Below are 27,053 nucleotides of genomic sequence, written 5' to 3'. Positions count from 1 at the left end.
AATGTTTTTTCTTGCTATTTAATGTTACACTTAAAGTAATATAACTTATAAAGTAATATTTCGACAACTATGAAATTTAAAGTATTTCGTATTGTAACTTTCTTTAAGTTATTTTGATTTGTAGCTACCCACTTATATTTTATTTACAAATTTAAGTTTCTCAATTAGTGACATTGCTAGGGATTTATCGACTAAGAAGTGATGATGCAATACAGAGTGTTGAAATAACATTAAAAACAGATAAACAAATTAAAATACGACTTAACAACCATTTACAAAAAGTTAACTATTCTTTTAAAAATGCAATATTTTAGTACCATACTTATAATGATTTACAGGGGACAAGGACACATTATAGAATTCAAAAGAAAAATACAGACACAAATTATAAATAAGTTTAAAGATTTATCAGACAAATAAATTTTAGTTAAATAAAAATTACCTTGCACGGGCTGGTATTAATAAAAGGAAGAAAGCTGAGCAAAAAGTAGCTGGGCCTGACCAAGTCCAACTATTCCCTCAAACCGGATCCATCGGACCCAGCACTCCGGCTCGCTGCTCGCCTTTAAAACTCTCCAGGCCTTATTCTCTCCCTAAACCTGTTGATATTGTAATTATTGTTAAATCCCTCTCTGGTTTCTTGTTCTTTCTTGTTTACAAATACATCCAGATCCCTATATTTATGAATTTCTGTATATCATCATCTATCTAACTCTATTTATTTAGCCCATGAACACCAATCCATTCAGCCCACTGGCTGAATACTCGTATTCCGATGAGCTTATCGATCGTGATGAGCTTATCTCCATCGATCCTCAAAGGGTCTATTTTATGTGTAAGTAACTAATATTTTTATCTGTACGATTGAGTTATTACAATAATAATAAGAACAACATCATTAATAATCTAAAGTTACTGATTGATTTAGTTATGTGTATGTTTGTTTAATTGTTTTAACAGATGAGCTGAATAAGCCGATGCTCTCCTCCTTTCAGTTGTCGAATGACAGTGATGAGTATGTCGCTTTTAGGGTTAGTACCAGCCTTGCCCTTGCGCTTTTTTTTTTTGCGAAATTTATTAGTATCACCAATTGTTATTTTTGTATTGTCTGTTGCAGGTAAAGACTACTAACCTAAAGAAGTACTCTGTACAGCCTAGGAAAGGTATCGTGTTGCCGCATTCACAAACCACTGTAACAGGTATTTTCCTTGGAAGCTGTATGTGCTTGCTCTTTTCTTTTATGAGACTAGCTCTAACTATTCTACAAACTTCAGTTACAATGCAGGCTCTAAAAGAAGAACCCTCAGTTTTGCGGTGCTTGGACGATTTTCTTGTCCAATGCGTAGCAGTGCCAGCTGGTGCCACTGTACAAGACGTCACTCCAGAAATTGTGAGAATCATTAGACTTTGAAGATTTTTAGTCTGGATAATTTATTCCTTTTTGTTTCTGTCGAGAGTTAGAAAGGTCAGGTTTTTACTGTCACTCTCTTTTCCAATCTATTTGCATAAGTTCAATAATGAGGCGGGAAATCGTGTTGAGGAGTACAAATTAAAGCCTGATTATAATGTCCGCTCTGAGTCAGAAGAGTCTGAGGAGGAGACATCTGAAAATACCGCTGCGGTGAGTTCTTAAACCATAAATATATATATATATATATATATATATATATGTATGTATGTATGTATGTATGTTTGTATGTATGTATGTATGTATGTATGTATCAAACTCCTGTCTTTTCTTTTTCCTGACCAATTTTGAATGATCATCTGTCTCTGAAAATATTATTTAAATTCTCCTTATTGATCCTTACAGGTTTCTGCAGGATTTTCTGATTATCAAATTACCTCTACTAAGGTAATTTCTGTGGTATATATGTGATATATGTATTTTTTTTAGTTAACAAGTGTAATGTGGTCTTAGCTTCTCACTTATTTCTGTCTAGTTTTTGGTACGAAGAGGATGACATAGATTTGTTGTTAGCTCTATTTGAGTTGCATGGTATGAACATTGTATTAATTCATTTAAGTGACTGAGTTACTTAAAGCTCTACTAATGATCCCAAGAGAATGTTTTTCAACCACTCCTGGAACAGGATGGTTTTCATGCTAATTAAAAATTGTCTCATTAGATGGCAACCCCCTTCCCTCTCCATCTGTCTATCTGTTACTCACATTCTCGCATACACATATGTGAAAAGAGGCTGAGGTGATGGTGCTACCACGGAGAGGGGGGAAATATTGGTGCCCGCTATAAACTAAATGTTTAATAAAGTTGGAGCAAGAAATCAGTTCGATATTGTAGAGTTACTTGGATGCATTAAAAATATTTAATGAAGGAAGATGGAGGACACAACAAAGTACCTCGTAGATGTAAAGTGACCCATAATTGAATGTGGGTTTAGAAGGGGAAAGAAAAAAGATGATATCAAATTGTCTATGATCATTGAGAGTAAAAAGCCATGTGCTAAATTACAATCTGAAACAAGCAGTCACACAAATCTTGTCCCTTTAACTCTGTAAGAAGAAAAAACCCACATGCAATGAACACATCCTTATCTCATTAAGGCCTCCTATATCAAGTTTGGTTTAGGTAGCTCACCTCTCGGTGTAGTCACCATCCTTTTGGTGCATGTGGTTATTCAATATATATTTTTTATTGATTACGTTGGTCTTTTTATTAATTAACTTAAACCAGTGATGCTAACTTTATAGATTGTATTCATCTTCACCTGATGGTTGGAAACCCCTCCGGGTTGCGGTCTGGACTTAGGAATGCCTTTGAAGGAGCCTAAATCAATAATTGGATTCCTTACTGAATACAGTATCCACAAAATTATTTTAGCTTGCAAGTAAAGAGTAACTAAGTAACTAATGCAAAATTCTAGAGCGTAACAGGGGCTAGGCACCAAAGGCTATGGTCATAATTTAGAGAGCATGGCAAATTATATTTAAAGTTATAATTGGTGACTTTTATAATATCATCTCAACGTTAGAAGATATGACTATGGAACTGGCGAGTTTCATTAGAGTTTGGAGATTCTTCCTCTGATGGTCAGAAACTCCTTTAGATTTTTGTTTGGACTTAGGAATGCCCTTGGAGGATATGAACTGTGGACAGTAGGATTTCTTATCGAGTACAATATCTTTAAAATCATCCTGACTTGTAAGTTAAGAGTAATTAATGCAAAACGTTAGAGCCTTACAAGACCTGGGCACAAAAGATTTGTAATCAGAAGTTAAAAACCATGACCCATTATATTTACAGCTGTAATTGTTAACTTCTGATATCATTCCAACTCTAGAAATTATCACTCCAGAAATGGTGAGAATCATTAGAGTTTGGAGTTTCTTGGTGTGGATCATTTATACTTTTTTAATTACAGTTGAGATTTAGAAAGGGAAGTTATATAACTTTGTGGTTCTGTTTTTTATCTTCTATAATTTAGTTTGATAAAGAGGCGGGACATCATGTCGAAGAGTTCAAATCACAAGCTGCTTCTGTTGCCTCTCCTGTGCCAGAAGACTCTGAGGAGACATCAGAAAATGATACTTCTGTGAGTTCTGGACTATGTTTAATATCAAAACAGTAATTTTTTTCCCTTCTGACCATTCTTGAGTGATCATCGATCTTTTACAATATAATCTAAAACCTCCTCATTGACCCTCACAGGTTTCTGGGGGATCTTCTGATCACGAAATTGCCTCTACCAAGGTATTGTTCTGTGGTTTATCTGTCAAACATGTTTTTTTGTTCCCAAGTGACAAGTGTAACATGGTTGTAGTTTCTTAGTTTCTTCTTTCTTGTTTTTTGTATGGATTGCCAATTCCGTGACCTGTGTTTATGTTGTTTACTTTAAGAGGATCTCTTATAGTTTTCCGAATCATGTTTTTTAGCATTAAAGGTAGCTGCTAGAAGTTGTTGATGATACAATGGAGATGATGACAGATTCTCTTTTAATAAAATGCTTCTAAAGTGATAGATATCTTTTTGTTAGCTTCTATGTGAAGCCCACACAACTAATCTTGAAGGCTGAGCTGAAAGTCAGGGTGTAAATTAACTTAAAATTAAATGTCAGGGCATAGAAGGGGGAACTGGAAGAAGAAAAATGAAATCAAATTGTCTAATGATTATTTGAAGTACCAATTTATTAAAGGCCATGTGCTAAATTAAAATGAGGAACAAGCAGAGTCGCACAAAAGGTGTCGAAATAACTACGTAAGAAGAAAAAACCCATATCTAATGCATACATCGCTATCTCATTAAGGCTAGACTTAAACTTCCAAGGATGGAGGGCAATCATAAATTCTCTCTATTTCAAGTTTGGTTTAGGTTGCTCACCATCCGTGAACGTGAATTAGCCACCATATGTTTCATGGAACAATGATGCACGTGGTTATTAAATCTTCTTTTTATGATGATTGGTCATTGTGTCAATCATCTAACACCAGTCATGTTAACTTTTTGTAATAATGATTTTAGAAAATGTAGTTCTTTTTCCGAGTCTCAATAATGAGAATCTTTATTGCATCGTAGATTCATGTTTTTAATGTTACAATCTATAAATTGAAAATATTTCATAGAAGTATAAGGTATTCACTCTTCTTGGCATGGACTTATTACTTGCAGGGCCTATTCCTTTTAGTTTTCTATTCTTCAACTTATAGATCGTAAATATTTTTGTATGAACCCCCTCCGAGGAATCCCGCCTGTGCTATGCTTATTTTTTATGCGCAATTTGAGACTTGAATGTTGTTTGTTTCATATATTAATAATACATGTGTTCTATGTTATTCACATATCGGGTAACTCGGCTATCTAAAATATAACAAGAAGCCTCTTTCTTTCTAGTTATGTATTGTATTTTTATGAAACAAGTAATGAACAACTGCATTATGCCTAAAGTTATTATATTTTTCACAATGCCATGTCTTGTACTTGTTTCTCAGTAAGTTCTAGTTTTGCTCTTTGGACCTGTTTTTTTATACAAATTGTGGCTCCCTTAAACAAGATTGGAATATTTCTACTGGTTTTTAAGTAGCTTTTTTGTTGCGTTGTTTCAGGCTGATAATATTATATCAAGTCTTACTAACGAGAAGCAGTCCAATATCCAAGAGAATAATGGTCTTCTAATGGAACCGGTAAGTGAAACAAGTTATTATAATTGTTGTAATAATGTTATGTGTGAATGCCCTTGATCTCTTTTTCTTTTAGACATTTACCCGATGTCAGTACTACAAAAATACTACTAATGCTATCTCGTATGGGGTGAAAATTATTGGTAAGTGAATTGACATCTTACAGTAGGTTGGAGGGTTGCACTCCTTTTAACAACACTAAGAAGAATTATTTAAATTTGGGGGACAAAGTTTGATCTGAAATTGGGAGCGAGAACAAGGGTTTCCTTTGTCCCTGTACATCTATGTGATAGACTATGTCAGGGCGGCCCTTGGGTAAGGCGACCAAGGCGAACGCCTAGGGCACCATTATCTCAGGGACACCAAAAAATCTATGCAGTAGTATATAACGATAAATTCATTCATTTATATATTTACATGCATTTAAATTGATTGTGTTATTAATTTTAAAACATTGTTTTTGATCATGCCAATGTATAATTTGAATTTATATGTAGATTTTTTCTTTACAATCTTGAAAATAGGGGCACCATTTTCAAAATTCGTCTAGGGCACTCAAATCTCTAGGGCCGGCCCTGTATGTAGAGATCAATGACAGATCTAATAAATCCTCAAAATTATGCATATATTTACCACAATAGTTTCTTTTATACTAAATGTTTCATGATCTATGCTGATTGGTTTATTTGTAAAGCTTTTTGTTAGCTTGATTCTGTTAATTAAAGAACATATATTGAGATTTCATCAGCGGACAATGGCCATTTTTTGATTTTGAGTATTTTTATATGCCGATGTTGGTTTAGGTGGCTAACTTATGAGTGAAGCTGCACAACAATCTATCTCATGGAACAAGGGTGCATGTGGTTGGTCACTTTGTTAGAGCATCTTCAACGATAGCAACCCTTGGCTAAATTAGATACGTGGCAATTGTTCCATAACCAGTCAAAATGACATCTCTCCCATGGGTCATTCATATTTCCCTTAGATAAAATCATGCAAACCCCATAATATTAGCTATATATGCTGAACCTGTAAAGAACTGTAGGAAAATCCACTTCATCTTTTAGTATTTACAATAAGTTGAAATAATACTAAAACACTATTTGGAAAATTTAGCCAAAGATTTTAGCTGATGGGTTTGGTAGTACAACATCTTCCTGGGTCAACAAATTTTATTATAGCTACTCATTGTTTTGTGATATTTTAGCAGACCACATTGGAGAAGCTCTCTCTCTCTCTCTCTCTCTCTTTTGTTTGTGCTAAGCCATTGGAGATGCTCTTAATTATCTAACACATGTAATGCTAACTTTATAGCCTGGTTTGTTATGCGTCTGTTGGTCCAAAACTCCTGCAGATTTCAGTTGGACATAGAAATGCCCTTGGAGGATATGAATCGTGGACTACTAGAATCATAACTCCACTATAGGGTTCCTTGTTGAATATAATATAATATCATCTTATTCTAACTTGTACATTAAGATTAACTAATGTTATTATAACTGATGCAAAATGCCAGAGCTTTATGAGAGCTAGACGCAAAAGATTATAATCAAAATTATACTGAACATAACACATCTTACTTTGCATTTGTAATTGGGTACTTTTATGATATCAGTCGCTGACATTCATAACCTGTTTTGTGATAATCACTTCAGAAAAAAAACAATAAAGTATTTTTTCAATCTTATTGATGAGAATCTTTATTGTCTCGTTGAGTTATGTTTTAAATGTTCAAATCTAGAAATTAAAAATATAATAGATATATCTCTCTCCTTCCTCTGACCGTGCAACATGAGGGTGGTGTGGACTTATTACTTGTGGGGTATATTGCAATTTAGTTTTTCTAAAATTCAAAGTTTTGGATTATGAGTTAGTTGATATGAACCCCCTCCAAGAAACCTTCTTCTACTGCACTATGCTTAATTTTATACTAAAAAATAGACCAAATTTTTGTTTGTTTTATATATCAATAATATGTGCATGCCATTTTTTGCACATGTCTGCTTTGGCCATCTAGACTCTTCTAAGTAGCCTGTTTATTTCAGGTTATTTATTGTATATTTGTGAAGAAAATAATCTACAGTGTGCCTAAAGGTGGAATATTGTTTCACCATGTTATGTATGGTTTCTTAGTGAATTCTAGTTTTCTGTTTGGACTTGTTTTCACTACAAATTGTGGTTCCCTCGGTGTTACTGACATAGACTTAATAACTCCTGGTGTTTTAAGATTTTTTTTTTTTGTGTGTGTGTGTTGTGTTGTTCCAGTTTAAAGATCTTATGTCAATGCTTGCTAAAGATCCAAATTCCTCCCGGACAAGGAGTAAAAGGCTCCAGGATGAAGTGGTGAGAGCCAAACATCATTATTATTGTAGTTGTATAGTTTCCTTTCTGAAGTCTTCTGGACTTTGCTTGCAATTTCTCTATGCTGTACTTATGCCTATTTTTCCTCTCGCTTGTGATAATATCATGTGTGAATTGACTTCTTTTTTGGCCCCTCCCTCATAAGTCGTTTATGCTAGGCTTGTAAGAACCTTTTCAACTCAATGGCATTTAGAATGAAATGAGACTTTTTCTTTCAGACGTTTACCTAATGTCTGTACTACACAATTTCTACTTTCTGCTAATGCTATTTGGTTTGGGGAGAAAAATATCGGGAAGAAAGGGAATGAAAACCTACTGTAGCTTGGAGGGTTTACCCTCCTTTTTACTCCAATAGAAGTAGTATTTAAAATTGGAAAAATTATTAAATGAAAATTGGGAGAGTGAGCACTAGGGTCTACCTAGTCCCATCTCCCAAGTACACAGTTAAGTGATAGACCATGTCAAGGTCAATGGCTGGCCTATAACTCCTCAGAATTATGTAGTTTCTTGTTTACTAAGTGGATCGTGATCAATGTTGATTGATTATCCATAAACTTTGCTTATATCTTGATTCGGTTGATTAAAAAACATCTGTTGAGATTTTAATCAATGGGCATATAATGAGAATTTGATGGAACAAGGGTGTACATGTGATTATTCTTTCTATCATTATTGTTGTAATGATGATAATAAAATGATAATACTACAAATTATGCTTTTGGTTTGAAACACGTGAAGATTCCAGTCAGGATTTGGGAATACCCTTAAAAGATATGAATTGTGGACTGCAAGAATCATTAATCAACAGGATTCCTTGCTGAATACAAAATCTTAGATATCATCCCAAGTCCCGACTTGTATGTGAAGAGTAATTGATTTAAAATGTCGGAGCTTTATGAGAACCAAATACAAAAGATTATAATCAAAAGTTTAAAGGGCATAACACGTTATATTTGCAACTGTAATTTGTAACTTTATAATATCTATTATTGCCTTGCAAACCCTTTTTGTAATAATATGTACTTTTTTCAGAAAATAAGTGACTTATTTACGCAAATATGGAATGTTACATATTAAATATTTGAAGCTAAAAATTATTGTATAAATATAAAAAATTGCCCGAAATAAGTCCCTGTTTTTGTGATAAAAGGTATGCCAAAACATGCTTAAGTATAAGTAACAGCTTTTTATACAATGCTCAAGCACAATGCAAACAGTTCCTTCTTTAGTTATCCACAAGAAGGATTTTAGTGAAATGTATGAACATGTTCACAAACAAACAAATGATCATGATCACATTCCCAAGACTACCAAACTCCGTGTGTCTCGTCTGTGATTTACCCACACAGATTGGTTAAACAACCCCAAAGAACAAGTTACAAAATATTGCCAACTCAAATACTAAATTAACTGTGATGTGAACATAGAAATGAGTCATATATGTGTGTGTGTGTGGGGGGGGGGGGGGGGGGGGGGGGTTTACTCCACTAGAAACCAACTTAAACTAGAAACTAGAAACCAATGATTATAATTATTATATTTAGTGATTTTCTGTTTTTATAATCAAATAAAAAGATATATACGACTGGATCTTCGATCACCACCACCACCTCTGATCACTAACTGACTACCATAATTGGTTCGAGCTATTAATGATGACTATTGATCAACACCTCACATAAAACCATTATTTTCACAAATTATTATAATTGCCAAATTCAAACTCTAATCACCAATTGATAGTCCAAAAGTCACTAATATGTGTTATAATAATCCCTGATTCATATTGCAAAAATCACTAAATATTGATACAGAGCTATTACATACATATATACGCCATTATATCATTACCCCTATCAAGCCATCTTTAATGATGGACGGTACTGGAATTTACAATTAGATTTCATAGTAGTTACCATGTGTAGAGAAAAATGGGAAAAAAGAGGGGGGAGGTTGTTGGAAAGGAAGACGAAGGGGAGCAACGACGGTGGTGGTGAACGGATGATGGGCGGTGGAGGAAGATGGTAGGCGGTAAGGCAGGGTATATGAAGATGGTGTGATGTGATTGGGGGTGGATGGCAATGAAAGTAGCGGTGGATGATTATGGCAGTGTGATGTCCAGGAGACGGAAAGGTGGAAAGTGGGGTGGGTGGTACAAATTAAGGGGTTTCCAGTTTTATTTAGTGTTAGGTTTCTGTATGATCACTAGCAGTGTTATTAAGTGTGATATGCGCACATAAGTGCAAAGGCCCCCTAGAGCATAAGCGCAACGCGGAATGCGCGGATTCATCGAAGACAAATAAATATACATATATAAATAATATATAAGCAGAAAATTGTTAATTTACAGATAAGATGACATTTAATTGATAAAGCAACCGAATTCTTCTACAGTCAAAGTAGCAAAGAATTCCAAACTTAGTCCATTCTTCCACTTCTTCATCATCAATATTCAGGAAATCATCATCTTTACTAATATAATTTGGATCCTTAACAAAGTCTTCTTCATCATACTCAAGTCATATTTGTATATACAACACTTGTAAGTATAAATATATATCATTGTATACAAGATATGTGTATCTTATATATGTGGGTATCTATATGCAATAATCATAAAAGAAGATGAGTTTAATTTTTGTCTCTGGTTCGATATCTCTTGTTCTTGCATCTATATCTGGTCTGTATCTATTTTTGTTAGTTACTATAAGGTCCACAGGGTTATTTCTGAACCCATTTCCTTTAAGAATGACTCATTTTAAAAGAAGCGCGCTTATTTTTCGCTTTTGAACAGCGCATAAGCGCTCGATGCGCATAAAAGCGAGCGCATCATTGAAGGCGCATCGCATCACCGAAGCGATGCGCTTTAGGTGGGCATCGCATCGCATATCGCATATGCGTGCGCATATGCGCGCTTTTAATAACACTGATCACTAGTCTATGTGTGTGTGTGTGTGTGTGTACATATAAGTGCTCAAATACAAACTAAATTAGTGTACAGACTACGAACCAAATATCCACCACATATACCTTGTACACTACTTAACCCACTTCTGCACCAACCCCCAGTTGCTGCAAATGCATACACACATGTATGAATATCACCATCATCTCTCTTCCATCTTTATCTACATTTCTTTCGATTTATAACTTTCAGTCCAGATCTTACAACTCTGCCCTTGTCTTTTATCTCATATATCGAGCAACTCGTTTAGTCATCTTCCCTGACATGTTACTTAGTAGTTCTTTTCACCATGCTATGAATCGTTTCTTTGTAAACTCCGGTTTTGCTCTATGGACTTGTTTTCACTACAAATTATGGCTCCTCAGTCTTAGACAAGATTAGATAATATGTCATGGTGTGTTTTTACGTGTTCCAGGTTAAAGCTCTTATATCAACGTTTACTAGCGAGAAGCTGTTGATTATCCAAGAGAATGCAAAGCTTAAAGACAAACTGGTGAGAGCTAAAATCATTATTATTGTTGCTGAATGTTATTGAGAATTTGTTTCCAGTTTCTTGATAAAATATGCTGGATAGCTTCATTTTTAATGTCTTCTGGACTTTGGCGCTGGGCCTGCTGGCAATTTTTATGCTGTACCATGAGATTAAAAAATCCAACATATAAGGTTTCATAGTTCTTGAGAGATAAGCTTTTGCCACTTTTTCCTTTCGCTTGCAACAATATTAGGTGTGAGAATACCCTCAACTTCTTTTTTGGCCCCTCCCTCGCAGTTCGTATGTGCTAGTCTTGCAAGAATCTTATGTACTGGATGTTATTTAGGATTAAAAAAGCACTTTTTCTTCTATAGGTTAGACATTTACTGAATGTCAAATTCTACCCATCTTCTCTCATTTGGGGAACCCTATGAACTGAATTGGATTCAGGATTTAAAAAACACATTCTTCTTTTGGAGATTTACCCAATGTTAGTACTACACAAATTCTACTAACGCTATCTCGTTTGGGGAGAAAAATATTGGCAAGGGAATTGAAATCCTACAGTAGGTTGGAGGGTTACACTACTTTTTACTACAATAACAAGGAGGATTTAAATTTGGAAAAATTAAAACTGAACCCGAGAACGAGCACAGGGGTTTTCTTGGTCCTTGTACAGTTATGTGATAGACTATGCCGAGGTTAACGAAAATAACACAGAATTATACATTTATTCACGACAATAGTTTCTTGTATACTAAATGTTTCGTGATCTACATTGATTGGTTTGTTTGTAAACTTTGTTCATAGCTTGATTTAGTTGATTAAAATACAAGTATTGAGATTTAATCAGTGGATAATGGACATCTGATATTGAGTGTTTCTTTATATGGATGTTGGTTTAGGCAGCTCAGCTGTCAGTGAAGTAGCCACCATCCATTTTATGGAACCAGGGTGCATATGGTTATTTATTTACTTATTTATGTATTAAATATTAAATATTATTATAATAGTTGATCACTTGTTAGTTTTCTAACATTAATTATGCTAACTTTATAGCATTGTTCTGTTTTTGTCTGTTGGTAGAAAACTCCTGCAGATTTCAGTCGGGCTTCGAAAAGTTTAGAGGATGTGAACTGTGGACTACTAGATTGAAGAATCATAAAAATTGTAAAATTAACAATAGGATTTCTTGTTGCATACAAAATCCTAAATATCATTTTAGCTTGTACATTAAGAGTAAGTACTGCAATATGTCAGAACTTTGTCAGAACTAGATACAAAATATTTTAATTGAAATCTTAAATATCATCTTAGTTGTTCTAATCTTTGAAGTTTTAGATAATGAGTTAGCTGATATTAACCCCCTCGAAGGAGCTCTCTGCTGCTAAATTGGCTATCTAAACTCTTCTGAGTAGCTTTTTTTTTCTTGGTTATTTATTGTGTTTTATTGAAGCAAGTAATGTACAACTGCAGTGTGCCCTAAGTTCTATTATTTCACCTTCTGGCTTGTTATGTATCGTTTCTTAGTAAATTCTGTTTGCTACTTATACTTGTTTTCACCACAAATTGTGATTCCCTCAATGTTACCGAAATAGACAAGATAGGAATTCGTTTTCCTTCTCGTGATTTTTTTTGTTCTTTTTGCGTTTTCCAGGTTAAAGATATTATGTTAATGCTTACTGAGGAGAAGCAGTCCATTATCCAAGATATTAATAGTAGGCTTAAAGAGGAAGTGGTAAGACACAAAAATAATTGTTATTATTTTTGTTGTTGTGTGTTGCTGAGGATTTGTTCTTTCTATTTCTTGTCAAAATATGCTGAATAGTTCCATTTCTAAGTCTTCTGGACTTTGATGCTTGCTTTTCCAAGCTCTACCTGCAGACGAAAAACCATAATATACGGTTTCATGGTTTTTGAGAGATAAGCTTATGCCTCTTTTTCGTCTCGCAATTTGTCTATGCTAGTCTTGCAAGAACCTTATGAACTGAATAGGATTTATGGTGAAAGAATTAACACACTTTGTTCTTTGAGAAAGCATCCACCTGTTTTTATGTTTGATATAAAGCAGGAAAAATAAATCAAAACATAGAATTTGAATAATATTAGTGACATTCATACAGTTCGATTCCTGGCGTGAAAGGTTTTTGCATATTGTTTTTTCCAGATTTGTTTTGGGGAAATATTTGGTCCAGAAGAATTTTATGTATGTAGATCAAAAGAAATGTATTTTGTTCTTGGTTCTGATATTATTCATATCCCCTTGTTATTCTATGTGGTTATTCTCACATATTTTTCTGAAATATTTTGCTCTTCTGATCAGGAACTTTTGAAGAGAGACCTAACAAGAAACAAAGGTGGCAGCAGACTGTCTATTTACTATTTGTTGCTTATTGCAGTACTCAGCATTCTACTAGTGCATATATTTGGAAGTTTGATGCTCTCATCGGACTTCTCATAACACTTCTATGTTGCCAAGTTTGCAAGATGAGAGGAAGATAATTTAGGTATAGGTTTATTTTGGGGTTTGAAATGTATGTCAGAGTAGGAAGTTTGATTTGTTATGAAATACAGCTAAGAGCTGGAGAGTTGATTTGTTAAACAAGTTAGGAACATCTATCTCTATATATAAGCAGAGATTTGGATGGGTGGTGGCTGCTCCAAACTCTCTCAAGCTTGTAATTATAAATAATATATTTTTATACATTAGAAAATTGCAGTGCAGTACGGTTTGAAAAATGCTTTTATTATGTTAAATCTCAAACCACACCGTCACCCTGCCACATCAGCTGCCACGTTAGTATTGGGGGCCACTCAAATCGACACGTCAGTAGTAGGAACCACTTAGACTGCCACGCCATCATCAGGGCAACCAAGACGCCACGTTATCACTAAGGCCACCCAGATTGCCACGTTAGCAAAGTGCTGACGTGTCAACCGCCACATCAGCTGCCCCGTCACGTCAGCACTGGTCCTGTCACGTCAGTAGTGCGCCCTTGAGCAATGGAAAATAGAAAGAATATGAAGTCAATGTATTGGAGTGCAGGTAGCAATTGTGGAGTGGATATAGTAAAATTGGGATGTACTTGGTGATTTTTGGTTCATAGGATAATTGAGTTTGTATTGGAGTAAGATTGTGTGTGTCTATATGTATATATATTAATTGAGAAGAAGTTGTTAATAATAGATTGCCGAGATAATCTTAATTAAAACACTAAATTTTCGTGTCGTTTTCGTGTCGTGTGAAAATTTGTCAGGTCTAGACCTGGTGCCTATTTTTGATTTCACTTGTTACTATTTTTTTCCGTAGTGAAATATTGTTCGTAATAATATTTTCTTGAGCTGCTGCGATGATTCGGTTGGGAGGCCTATATGTTCTTTTATTGGTTTTCGAGGGCCTGAAGCTTTAAAGTTTTTTTGTGCTGTTAGTCTGATTAGATTTAATTTTAAGTCGAAATTAAATTCAGCTGTGATGGTGAATTTTTTTTGGTTCCAGGCTGGTGTGCTTTGGAGGTGTTATGGAGCCGGGGTCTGTTGTTATCCAACTGTGATTTTTTTTCTCTGGCCAGGATGGGGTTTTGTGGAATATTGGGCCCAGGGTGTTTTCGTTTGGGCTGAGTGCTTGTGGCTTGATTTGGGCTTCGCAAGTGTGGTATTTTTTTGGTTGTGCAGGGTGCTACTCTTTTTTGTTCTGGATCTTTTCTTTCTCTTTTCTTCTTTTATTTCTGTTGGAGTAGTTGCTTGAGCCTCTTTGAGTGTGTTTTTAGAGGATTTGTTTTAGAGGAGTCCTCTATTTGTATATTTTTTTCCCTGGTATAAAATTCATACGAGGTGTTGCTTCATTTATCAAAAAAAAAAAATCACAATACTAATGATATAACATGCGTGATAACTTAATTTTAGAAACATTTATATGTAATATATATCGTGAATATTGCTAAATACATTTCATTTTTTATTTACCGTAGTGAGATATTATTCGTAATAATATATAAAAGTCACAGGACCAATGATATACATCTGTGATAACTTGAGTTTTAGAAAAATTTATATGTGATATATATATCGATTAAATATTGCTAAAGACACTACATTTTTACTTTGTGCAGTTTACGAAATTTATTTTTACAATTTTACTCCTTGAATGAATCAAATGAGGGCTTAAATCAGAGCATTGCTTATACGTAATTCTCTCAATCACTTAAATTAAGATTGATTGCACTAATTTACTCCAAATACACAGTACATGCGATTTATTTATGTTTTTTCCTTTTTAAATTTAAACTACTTTTGCTTCATTTATCAAAAAAAAAGTCACAAGACTAATGATATAACATGCGTGATAACTTAGTTTTAGAAACATTTATATGTAATATATATCGTGAGTATTGCTAAATACACTTCACTTTTTTTACTTAACGTGATAATATATAAAAGTCACAGGACCAATGATATACACGTGAGATAACTTGAGTTTTAGAAAAATTTATATGTAATATATCGATTAAATATTGCTAAAGACACTACATTTTTACTTTGTACAGTTTACGAAATTTATTTTTACAGTTTTACTCCTTGAATGAATCAAATGAGGGCTTAAATCAGAGTATTTATTATACGTAATTCTCTCAATCACTTAAATTAAGATTGATTGCACTAATTTACTCCAAATACACGGTACATGCGATTTATTTATGTTTTTTTCTTTTTAAATTTAAACTACTTTTGCTCTTTATTTGATTTTGAGTTACTCCCTTCATTTTTTTATGTTAGTCGCTTTGATTTTATGCACGTAATTTGAGGTGTATAAAAAAATATACTTTTACTTATTATTTTTCAATTTTTTTTTCCTTGAATAAAAGTTTAACATATTTTTATTCAAAAATAGAAATTTTGAAAAATAATATATAAATATACATTGTTTGGCACCTCAAAATACGTGCAAAAAGTTAAAGAGACTAACATAAAAGATCGTAGGGAGTATTATGTTTTATATTTTATTTTCTTTCATTATTTTATTTCAGTTGCTATCAACCTAAATAAATTTACAAAAAAATTTATTCTTCCAAATCAAATGCTATTAGAATATCGAGAATTATTTCTTAATTATGACATACTTCAATAATTTAATTAATATATATTATTATGTTACTTATGTTGTTATTCATTTTCTTATTGTTTCATGATGATAAAAGATATGAGATGTTGGTCCGAATATCATAATTCATAATTTGAGTAAATAATGTCTTAAATATAACAGTTGGAGAAAATACAGTCGAAGAAAATGACCGCGATATGTCTAAACCCAATGTCGAGTAATATTAGTTAAAGCAAAATGTTATATATATAATCAGTATTACATTTATTTGATAAAACGATACGATAAGATTACTGATGTAAATAATAATTAATTAAAAAAAAGCAACAGGAAAATTCAATTTGACAAACTTATTTCATGAACTTTATTTTCTCGATCATTCCAGAAAATTTCCGGTCAACAAGATAATTAATGTAGCCAGTTTGAAGACAAGTTAGTTTAGTGTTATCAAGTTGAAGGTTGTATTAGTAATCATTCTTTAAAATATAAAATTGAAGTGTATTTAAAATATTTATCTACCGATTTCAAAAAAAATAAAAATAAATCTTTATCTACCTATTCGAAGCAAGAAGCCAGAAAGCAACGAAACACTCAACCCTAGTCATAATACTCAACCTTCATCTGCACCGCTGTCCCGCCTCACAATCTGCAAACACCTTACAATGTCAAGCTCCTCCTCTTCTCAAATCTCTGAAGACAAGTTTTATGACGCTGATGAAGCGTTCCCCGATGGTGATGAAGTGTTTCCCGTCCAGAAGCCAGGTCCTTTTTTAAATCATAAATTTGGTGGTAATTTTACTATTAAACCACTCGACTTTCCTGTTTTTCAAATCATCACCGCAAAGCATGAATAATGTCAATGATTCGAATTTCTGTTTAAGTGTTCACAAATATGATAAAACTCTAAAAGATTGTGTTGAAGATAAAGGCGCTGATGGTAAGAAGAACCACTCGACTTTCCTGTTTTTCAAATCATCACCGCAAAGCATGAATATTCGCTTAATGATGTCAATGATTCGAATTTCTGTTTAAGTGTTCACAAATATGATAAAACTCTAAAAGATTGTGTTGAAGATAAAGGCGCTGATGGTAAGAAGACTGCGGTGAAGAAATTTGTTATGAAAAATGGTGATGAAATATTGATTGTGCGTGATTATGCTAGGCAATTAGTGCGAGCAGTTATAGATGCTTATATAGAATTAGGTTCTGAAGAGCATCTTGGTTTAAATATGCTTGAGAACTATCTTGTCATTTCACCTCCTGGGCACCGTTTCAAAAACTCTTTGCTGCATAAAGATTATGATCCTGAAATTAAAATAAAAATTGTTCACAAAGTAACTCATCCACAACAAAAACGTCATCTCACGGATAGCCCAGCTAAGCGTAACAAGGCGATTATGTTTGTGATTTACAAGCATATATTGGAGGGGCATCATTTGGATGTTGAATGGGAAGATTTTCGGATAGCTATCAAGAAAGGGGAATTGGCATATTGTCGGGGACATCCCTGCCTCAAAAATTGGGAGCACAGGTTGTTATCATTTGTCAAGTTGTCAACAATGATTTCTAATCGGTCTCCTGAGATTGCTGCAATGGTTTACAAAGCTATTAGCAGATGCACCAAGGCTGAGTTGTACACAGATTCATGGGAGCAGCGGATCCGTGGGCACGTTCCTTTAGAGGAAGTTCGAAATTTTCACCAAAAGAAAGAAGATGAACTGATAAACAAAATATCGAGTTTTAGTCTCACAACAGCAACAACTCAAAGTAGTTCTCGGCAGCGCCGTAATTATGGAGGAGATGCTGCATTGGAAAAGTGGATTCAGGGAGGCTTATTAGTCAAATTCATTGCAAGCTGTTATAGGCACCTCACAGAGAGTTTTTGGATGAATACCAATTTCAAAAAAAGAACTTACAGAATTGATGACAGTTATGTATCCGATGAGAATTTTCGACAATTGAGTTTCCTTGACACCTTGATCACCCATTTCGTCTATCCAGGCCTTTATGTGGCTCTGTATAGGGAACTCCATAATGACGGATACGATCTTTAGAAATTTTAGCCTTTAATCTAGAATTTATTTCACGGGGTTGTAGTCGAATGACTTAAAAACGATGTATATATTTATCTTGATATTGTTGATTTCAATGCCTTTTCTGCTGTGCAAGTCTTGATTCTCGGTTATTATGAGCTAAAAGTAGATTGTTTGACATGTCTGTGTTCTTTTTACTTCATTGTCTATAAAATTGTTCCTACTCATATCTTCTACATTTTCATCTAGGGTAAAGACAATAGCTGTTGTAAAGAGTTAAGTAATAGCAAAGGTGCATGATAGAGAATTTGTTTTTGTTCTTCATTCTATTGGTGCCTTACTTGGATGGGACCCTTACTTTTATGGACCTATTAAGCTGTGACATAATGTTCGCTTAGCATGCCTAACAAAATCAAAGCTGTATAGACTTGTTCAGTCTAGGCAGGGCCTATACAGTCGAGCTTAGTTTTTATGATGAAGAAACTTAAGTGAACTTGAGTTTTGTTTCTTAAATCTTTCTTCCAATTTCCAATATATTATTGTACAGGGTGCTTCTTTTTTTCTTGAGTATAACATGTACTCATTTTTCAGTATTCCAATAAGCTTGATTGTGCTCACTATGCACAAGTGTAATGTTCTGTAAAGGTCTCACTTGACCATCTCTTGGATTTGTCTTAGCAAGAAGCAACAGAAGCACTTGCAATAAGAAATTTTTTGACGACCGAAGGTTTCCAGGTACTCAAAGTTTCATAGACAATGGCCTATAAGCCTTTACTTTCTCAATATATATGGGTTTTTTTTGTCTGTGTCATCTGCAATCGAGCGACTTGTCATTTCCCACCTATTTCTCATTAATTAAATGGTATGAATTGTTCTTTAGGTTTTACTTCAATTTCGTTTTGAATTTTGTACTATTATGCAGAGTGTCTGAGGGGGACTGGGGTTCTGCTAATAGCGTAATACTAGGGATAAGTATTTTTACGTAGAGAAACAAACAAGATAATTAGTATAATTATTAACTATTTCCAGAGTCTTTTATATGTTGGGCTTCCAAACCTTTTAGATTGCTCCCAAATAGTCCCTTTGGGATTTTTGTTCATTGTAAAAACTCCTTATTGACCGAGACCAGTAAATTAGATGACTAGCTTAAGAGATATAGGTAGGATTACTTGGCTGTTATTTGTATAGATAATAGAAATAGGAAAGTGGAGCAAAAGAATCTCAAGAGAATCTGGTAACTTGTAGCTCGATGCCTTGATCTCAACCCGTAACATCTCACATCATAAGAAATTAGTGAATAAGAGCAAGATTGATTTGCATCATATAGTTCGAATGCTTTATCTGGTAGCAGTTGTAAGTTACATGTCCAATGCGTTCTGTGTAATCATTTGGGTCACGCATAACATTATAAAATGCTGGAGAATTAAGTAATTATATATTACGACAGTTAAAATTACTTTTGTTGTAAGAACTATATGTTAACAATAAAATTTTCTTGGTGTAGGGATAGGAGAAGGAACTAAAACATGTCTCTGCAGAGAAGTAGTAGAAACTCAAAACAGTTCTCTGGTTTGATTATGGAATACTTCTCGATTAATGTTATAACTCTTTGCTCCATTTCAGCCTTCAGGTAACTGCTATACCAGGAGAGCCGTCTTTTTCTTTTTTAAGTTTCGGTTTAGTAGCTTCTTAGTTCAAGATAGCTGGGAGAAAATGGTGATAATAGAATATGTATTTATCCTTGAATCGCCTTCTACAGAAAGATAATATGTAAATACTGCCTTCTGTATCCTGTGGTATTTGCATATTTTCGCTTCTTTTTGAATGTAAGTCAATTGATGTATGGTAAACTAATATCTGTCTCCTCCTTTTTGTGTACTGAATTATGATATAATGGTACTTCACATTTGGCATGATGGTAATTGGGTAGTACAGAGGCCAGTGAAAGCCGTTTTTTCCCTCTGCAGTTATAGTTGAGTCATCTTTTTCAAGACTGTATAATAATTCATCGGCTCCTTCAAATTTATAACCACCCTGAACGCACTCTTTACAAAACTAACTATCTAAAATTTCGTTTTACAAATCTAACCACCCTAAATCATTTACCCCTCAGGCGATCGTTTTACAAATCTAACCACCCTAAATCATTTACCCCTCAGGCGAACACAGAAGGCAAAGAAAAACTTAAAACGCCCCACATCCGGGCGAACACACTTGGGCAATGATAGTGTGTCCGCCCCAGGTTTGGGCGAACACACTGAGTTATTATATCGGGAGTTTTGAGTTTTGTAAGATTCATGTTCTCCCTCAAATTCCCTTTTAGTTCTACTTCAGAGTTGACTGATATTTTCTACTTTCTTTTATTTTTCTAAAAGTTTTTTTTTTTGAATTAAAGTTTATAATTTATATCTTAAAATTAATAAATGGAAGTATGTTTTTTAATCATTTTAAATTACGTGCAAAAAGTCAAAGTGACAGCTAAAGAGGGACGAATGGAGTATTATTTGACATCAGTTCATTAATATCACAATATATTATTATATAATGATTATAATATTATAATATCAAAATATATTATTATATCATTATATTTTTAATATATTACATTATATTATCAAAATATAATATTATACTATAATATCATAATATTATTATATTATTATTTTGATATAGTATATTATATTATGATATAATAATATAATATAATATTATAATATAATATAATATGATAATGTGATATAATATAACAATATAATGTAAATTTGATGTATTAATACCAAATAATATTATTTTGAGAGTTGTCTTGTGAGCTTCAAAAATTGTATAAACCGAAAAAAAAAGCTGAAAAATTAAGAGCGATATGATTTTTTAAAGGGTAATTTACTTTTACGAGATAATATTATAATAATATTATATTATAATATTATATTATAATATTATATAATATCAAATAATATTATATTATAATATAATATATCAAAATAATAATATATAATGATATAATAATATATTTTGATATTATGATATAATATCAGAATATACTATTAAAAATTATATTCTACATTCTATTACCAAAATATATTATTGTATTTATAATATAAAAATATATTATTATATATTATGTTATCAAAATATATTATTATAATGTCAAAATATTATAATGTCAAAAATATATTATTTATATTTTGCTTTTGCTTTTCAAAAATAAATTATTATTATATTATAATCTCAAAATATATAATAGTACTTTGATAATAATATTATTTGATATTATATAATATTATTTTCATTTAATATTATAAGACCGGTAAAAGATACCCTAGTTTTAATGTTTAGCTGGCTGTTTCTTTGCAAAAGGAAAGTTCAAAAACAATGTGAAAGTGGAGCTTGGTTGTCTGCCCGTGTTATGTCCGTCCGTGGATGGGGCGAACATATAACAGTTTTTATGTCATGTTTGCCCGAGCCAAGGGTTTACAAATTTTTTTTCAACTAACCATGTTCGCCCGAGGTGTGAATGAATTAGGATGGTTAGTTTTGTGAATTGAAAATTTGGGTGGTTAGTTTTGTAAAGATTGTGTTGAAGGTGGTTAGTAATTTGAAGAAGCCATAATTCATCCTAGTTATCGACTCCTTGATCTCCTTTATCCTACTCAATTTCTTTCTTAAAGGCATTCCCAGCTAAATATTCTTCTACTTCTGAATGTCGTTTGACTTTCAGTTGTTTTGAATAAGTGGCTTTTATTTTTGTTGTAGCTCCCCATTTGCTTGAAAAGTTGTATTTGCTTAATACATTTTAAAAAAATGCTGGATCAAATTTCCTCCTTTGTATCAACAATTTTTTTTATGTAGGCTGCTTCTTTGTGCGGAGTACATCAGAATACCTCCTGCATGCAATATTACCATTTTATAACAAACACTTCACTGATTTGGAGTTCTATTCCCTTGCTGTTGATGGAATGAAGGGGAAATTGTCTTATTGAAAGCGAGGTTTGACGTTAAAGTTCCATATGCATCTTTTCACTGGTTTCTTTTATTCCTTACTCCTAAATGTTTCATTAAACAAGTCTGCCTGATAATCAATGTATTCTCTGCTCTGTTTACCGTGAAGCCAAACATAGACTAAATAGTGAATTTTTTAGTTTGCAATCGATAGCATAATTAAAATTTAAAATTCTTAAAATTTGTGAATATTGGTCTTCTGTACTAAGATTGAGAAGTGGACATCTTTGTCCAAGTTGTTCCGGAATCTATTATTTACTATAAATCCGATACAGCAACTTCTGTTGGAAAATTTTATTCCACATCAGCACCAGCTTAGCAGCCACATTATGCTACTATGTATATTGTATACTATGAAACCGTCCAGCTGCTTCTAATATTTTTTCAGTTTCACGTGCTCTGTCACAAATTGCCCCATCAAACGTCGGCTCCATTTAATAAGAAAGAAGGGGGACGACTTTCAGACTTTGGTGAATTTGCTACTGAATTATTCTCTCCATTTATGTATTATTGCTATGGTGCTGATTGCCTGTTCTTTTATGCCAGGTATAAGATTTGGGAGAGACTGAAGAATGGTGCAAATTTTCAGAACACTGTATACAAGGCCGGTTTTAAGGGAGTGCAACAAGTGCAACAGCACAGAGCCTATGAAAATAAGAAAGATAGTTCTAATTTTTGATATTTTTCATCCAAAAATTTCAGAAAATTAGAAAAATCAGAACGTAGCGATGTGAGAGACGCCACTTACACGTCCCTCGCTTCACCTTTATAAGTATAGTTCACATTGTTTGTGTGTTGAAGATATGTCTGTTATAGTTTGTAAATCGTCGTCGTCTTTTTTTTTTTTTTTCTTTTGCTAAAATCGGTGTTGTGGTGTATATAAGATTTATAGAGACCGTTGGCTCATTGAGTATATAATCATCCCATCATACCTGTTCAAGAGAGACATCTTACCTAGCTGTCTCAAATATCTTAACTATGGGTCTCAAATATAAATTTTATCTAGAAGCACTCTGCAACTTGTTATTTGAAAATTAATTGTAGCAAACTTGTCATCATCATTAAGCTCAACAAGGGTTCTCGCCTTCTCGGTTACATGAGCATCAAGATCAAATTTTAAACCTTACATTTAAATGGACAAGTATAAATTTGTGCCTCACAAACTTAAACTGCTGGGGAACTATATACGTACAAGAACATGCCAGAATACTCCACTAAGCTATACACAATGTAATCACATTGAGCAAGTATCTTTCACATCTTCTAAGCTAACAATGTACTTCCTGCAATTCGGGCAGGTAGATTCCTATAGTTTAACCACTTCTCTAGGCAATTTTTATGGAAAACACGGCCACAAGATAAGTAGTTTATTACTACCTCTGGTTTGAATTCGGTCAAGCAAAGGGTACATTCATGCTCAAGCTGCTTATAACACAGTGGGTCATAAGTAATTGCAAGAATCTGGCTACGGAATTCTTCAATGGAGGTTTCCAACTCTCCAAGCAGCTATCACAGCTTGCAGACACATTTGGAGGAAACTCAGTGTTATACTGTTATATTTGTCCCAAGAAACGACTATTCCTTGAGCATTAAGGATAAAGCACACTAATTTCTTCACCGTAGAGACAAATTTGGCTGTGTTTATCAGAATTAAGCATAGCACCCGGGCATCAACTGGAGTGGGGTAAGATGAAAGACCCATGTCCCATTTAAAATTGTGTATAAGATATGTTGGCAATAATTTATATTTTGTATACGGTAAAGAACAGGGCAACAGACAGAAATGCCACAAATGCAAATCAGGAAAAAGTTGCTGATCATATATCTACCAAAGTAGAATTCTGCTTAGCAAAAAAAAAAAAAAAAGTAGAATTCTGAGCAACTCAGAGGCCAATGACAACTAGTAAAAAAAATTAGACATAAAAATCTACAAGGACCCCTCGTTTAGAATCAGAGAAGACATTTTACAGATAAAATGTGTAAATTCATATTTTCAAGAAAAATAACTAACAACTGTCTAGAAGAATACGAATAAACATATCACAGATGCTGAGGGTAAGAATTCCACAAAGCAAAGTACCGAAAATGCATTATCAAAAGACTAGTATTTACACCTACACGAATCAACACATAACTCATAACATGTTCGTCTTTATTTTAGTGGAAATTTATCCAGTTTACACTGGAACTACTACTGTAAAGCAATGCTGAATGTACATGTATATGGTTTTTCATCATATCTGATTATTCATGAAACCAGGGCGTTGTCTGGTTGTTAGGAGAAAAGACCCAATTACAATGTCATCTTTTTTAAATCTATATCACTGCTATTTTCTACTTAAATAATCATAGTAACTTTTTTAATCTCAATATAAATTCTCGCCACGCCACGCCACATATATATGCAGATTGTTCAGACCATCGCAGAGTTAGTTACTATGAGACAACATACACTTGAAACTGATAATACTTAAGTTTGCACAGAAAACCCATAATTTACACCATTGATGGTCAATATAACAATAACCACTAAAAAATATATTAGTATTCAAGTTAAAAAAACAGAGAAAGATTCAATTTAATTGGTTTTAACATAACCACTAAAATATTATTCCAGCAAGAGTTTGTAAGACGGGATACTCATATGAAACCTTGATTAAAACTCTCAACAGGTTTGCTAACTGGCACAGCAGTATCCATGTGTACATACATAGGTATGTACCAACACACAAATGGCAAATAATTGCTATACATATAGGTCCATGACTTCAAAAGGACAAAAAGAAACAATACTCACAGATTGCACATTAGGCGATGGTCATGGCTAAAACAAAAATCAACAAGTATTCACGTAGAAGAAGCAAGCGAGTAGAATTAAATGACAAGGAAATGTTATTAAGATATTTAGAAATACAAATTCCCAGCATCCATCAAGAAATCAAAGATATCCAATATACAGAGTAGAGAAAGCAGGTTCAAATAAAAGACAAGGAAACATGGTGCATAGCAAGATAAGCTAGTAAGAAAAACAAGTGATAAGCCTGCCATAATCAACAAGGAGCTCGTCGGTCGATATCTTGAAGAGTTTGCGGTGCATAAACTCAGACTTGAAATAACTCTTTACCGCATGCTTTGAATCTGAATCCACTTGTGTTGCATAATGACAAAAATTCCAGCGATCATTTGATTCTTTTCCAAGGAGAACAGGATCAGCACTCCAAAAATCACCTGGGATCTTAAAAAAGGTGAAGAAAGCCATGATGTCAGCTGATCTAGGATGCTGGCCATACGAGATGAAGCATAGTACGTTTTCATGTCCCAAATCAGTCATGTAGTACGAGGGGCTACAGAGAGGAAAAGCGTAGTTGTCACGAAGAAAGAATTCAGGCCAGAAATTAGATTCAGGAGCCAATGTTGGTCGCATAAACATAGCCTTTGCGTCAGTATCAGAATGATTAAGCACAGTGTAGGGAGATGCAGCAACAGTGCTTTGAATACCACGAAAGGGAAGAGAAAATCCTCCAAAAAGCATGTTAGCAATAGGCAGAATGGGGTGTTCGAAAGCAGGACGACAAGAAGTGGTTAAAAGTTTCCACAAGTTATGAGTTAAATTGTAAGAAAATATAGATTCATCATGGTCAAAAAAATCTGGATCTAGAGGGGAGGTGGCAAAATAGAGATTGTCACCCAAAAGGACGTGCGATTTAAAAGGACCATAGGGTCCCCTAGGCCTGGGATTCAAGATTGTCCAAGAATTTTTGGAGGGTGAAAACATTTCAAATGGGGAATCTATATGGTTGATTCGAGAGATGGCGTAAAGATTCCCTTTTGCAACAAAAACAATTGGTTCATGTTTATGAGAATTCATAGGAGGTTCCAAGCGCTTCAAATAGTCTGAGCCAACGTTATGTTCACTAGGAACTAGATGCTGAATATCTGATTTTGCAATTTGAAAAAAATCAGATTGTTTTTCGCCAAGTGATTTTGCAATTTGAAAAAAATCAGATTGTTTTTCGCCAAGGAAGTAAAGATAGTCTCCCAAGTGTACCAATGAACAGAAACGATCAGGAAGATCGCCAGGATAGAAAACAAGAAAAGGCATCAAGGGTAAGGGTGTGGATATACCCTCATCATCATCATTGATATTACTATTACTATTACTATTACTATTACTATCACTATCACTATCACTATCACTATCACTATCACTATCACTATCACTATCACTATCACTATCAAGAAGATGTTTATAATCGATTTTATACAAGACGTAACCAAACTGTCTCGGATGGAGATGTGCAAACATATAAAGACAAGGGGTGGAACCTGACTTTTGTAATTCAGATTTTGATTCAACCTCATCACCTGCCTTGCGCTTGCCCTTGCCCTTGCGCTTGCCCTTCATATCGCTCCACCAATTTCTTATCTCACTCTCAGTATTAGGGCAAAAAAAACCCCTTTTGCTTGTATTGGAATCACGATTCCAACTTCCCCTTTTTTGATAGGTAACTGTAACGATTTATCTTCGGGTCCAGGTACCAGCCCCAGAACCCGTAACCAATCCACCATGAGATAATTCCATTAAAGGCAGTAATTTAAAAGATAAATCACATGTACGTCATTTTTTAAGCGATGTACATAAAAATTTCATTAGGCCACTGAAATTAAAATATCAAAAACTCTTCTGTTGAAATTAAAATAACAAAACATAATATTTTTATTCACAATTGAATCGTTCCGTGCTTATAGCGCTGTACATATAAAAAAAAATACAACAATTTTTAAGCACTATATGTGAAACAGAAATTTTTTTAAATCCTGATTATTCGTGAACTCAACCAAAAAAACGTGGATTGGTCATGGGTTCCCAGCAATCATATGTCGGGAGCTTGACCTTTTATCTTTTAATACTATATTTTTATAAATATTTTAAATATTCAATTTCATCTAACAATAAATATTATCTTATTTTAAAAAGTCATTATTTAT

The 27,053-nt window shown here is 33.6% G+C and overlaps 1 protein-coding gene and 1 pseudogene across 2 annotated transcripts; one reads left to right on the top strand and one right to left on the bottom strand.

The window, feature by feature from the left end:
* The first annotated feature begins 544 nt into the window (after window positions 1–544).
* LOC108218817 (vesicle-associated protein 1-2) lies at window positions 545–13,658 on the top strand. Of its 2 annotated transcripts, none has more exons than XM_017391937.2 (13): window positions 545–835; window positions 961–1,031; window positions 1,118–1,199; window positions 1,275–1,390; window positions 1,511–1,621; window positions 1,814–1,855; window positions 3,447–3,554; window positions 3,671–3,712; window positions 5,062–5,139; window positions 7,402–7,479; window positions 10,878–10,955; window positions 12,592–12,672; window positions 13,258–13,658. In XM_017391937.2, exons 1-13 carry the CDS (start codon window positions 730–732, stop codon window positions 13,393–13,395), a joined length of 1,131 nt encoding a protein of 376 aa, XP_017247426.1. In that variant the 5' UTR covers window positions 545–729; the 3' UTR covers window positions 13,396–13,658. The 2 variants fall into 2 exon arrangements, with proteins under 2 accessions (XP_017247426.1, XP_063947485.1); XM_064091415.1 differs by having other exon boundaries at window positions 590–835; window positions 1,118–1,163; window positions 13,258–13,539.
* Window positions 13,659–22,825: 9,167 nt separating this feature from the next.
* Window positions 22,826–24,799, bottom strand: LOC135152362 (probable E3 ubiquitin-protein ligase XERICO; annotated as a pseudogene).
* Between the last annotated feature and the right edge of the window lie 2,254 nt (window positions 24,800–27,053).

Source organism: Daucus carota, chromosome 4 (genome assembly GCF_001625215.2).
Source record: "Daucus carota subsp. sativus chromosome 4, DH1 v3.0, whole genome shotgun sequence".
NCBI lineage: Eukaryota > Viridiplantae > Streptophyta > Magnoliopsida > Apiales > Apiaceae > Daucus > Daucus carota.
This window is presented reverse-complemented; position numbering and strand designations above follow the sequence as displayed.

What these genes read in the sequence shown, in the direction of transcription:
- LOC108218817 (XM_017391937.2), top strand. Translation starts at nt 730, where the DNA reads ATGAACACCAATCCATTCAGCCCACTGGCTGAATACTCGTATTCCGAT. An exon ending in TCAAAGGGTCTATTTTATGT is followed by an intron (nt 836 to 960) that starts GTAAGTAACTAA and finishes TTGTTTTAACAG; the next exon opens with ATGAGCTGAATAAGCCGATG. An exon ending in CATCTGAAAATACCGCTGCG is followed by an intron (nt 1,622 to 1,813) that starts GTGAGTTCTTAA and finishes TGATCCTTACAG; the next exon opens with GTTTCTGCAGGATTTTCTGA.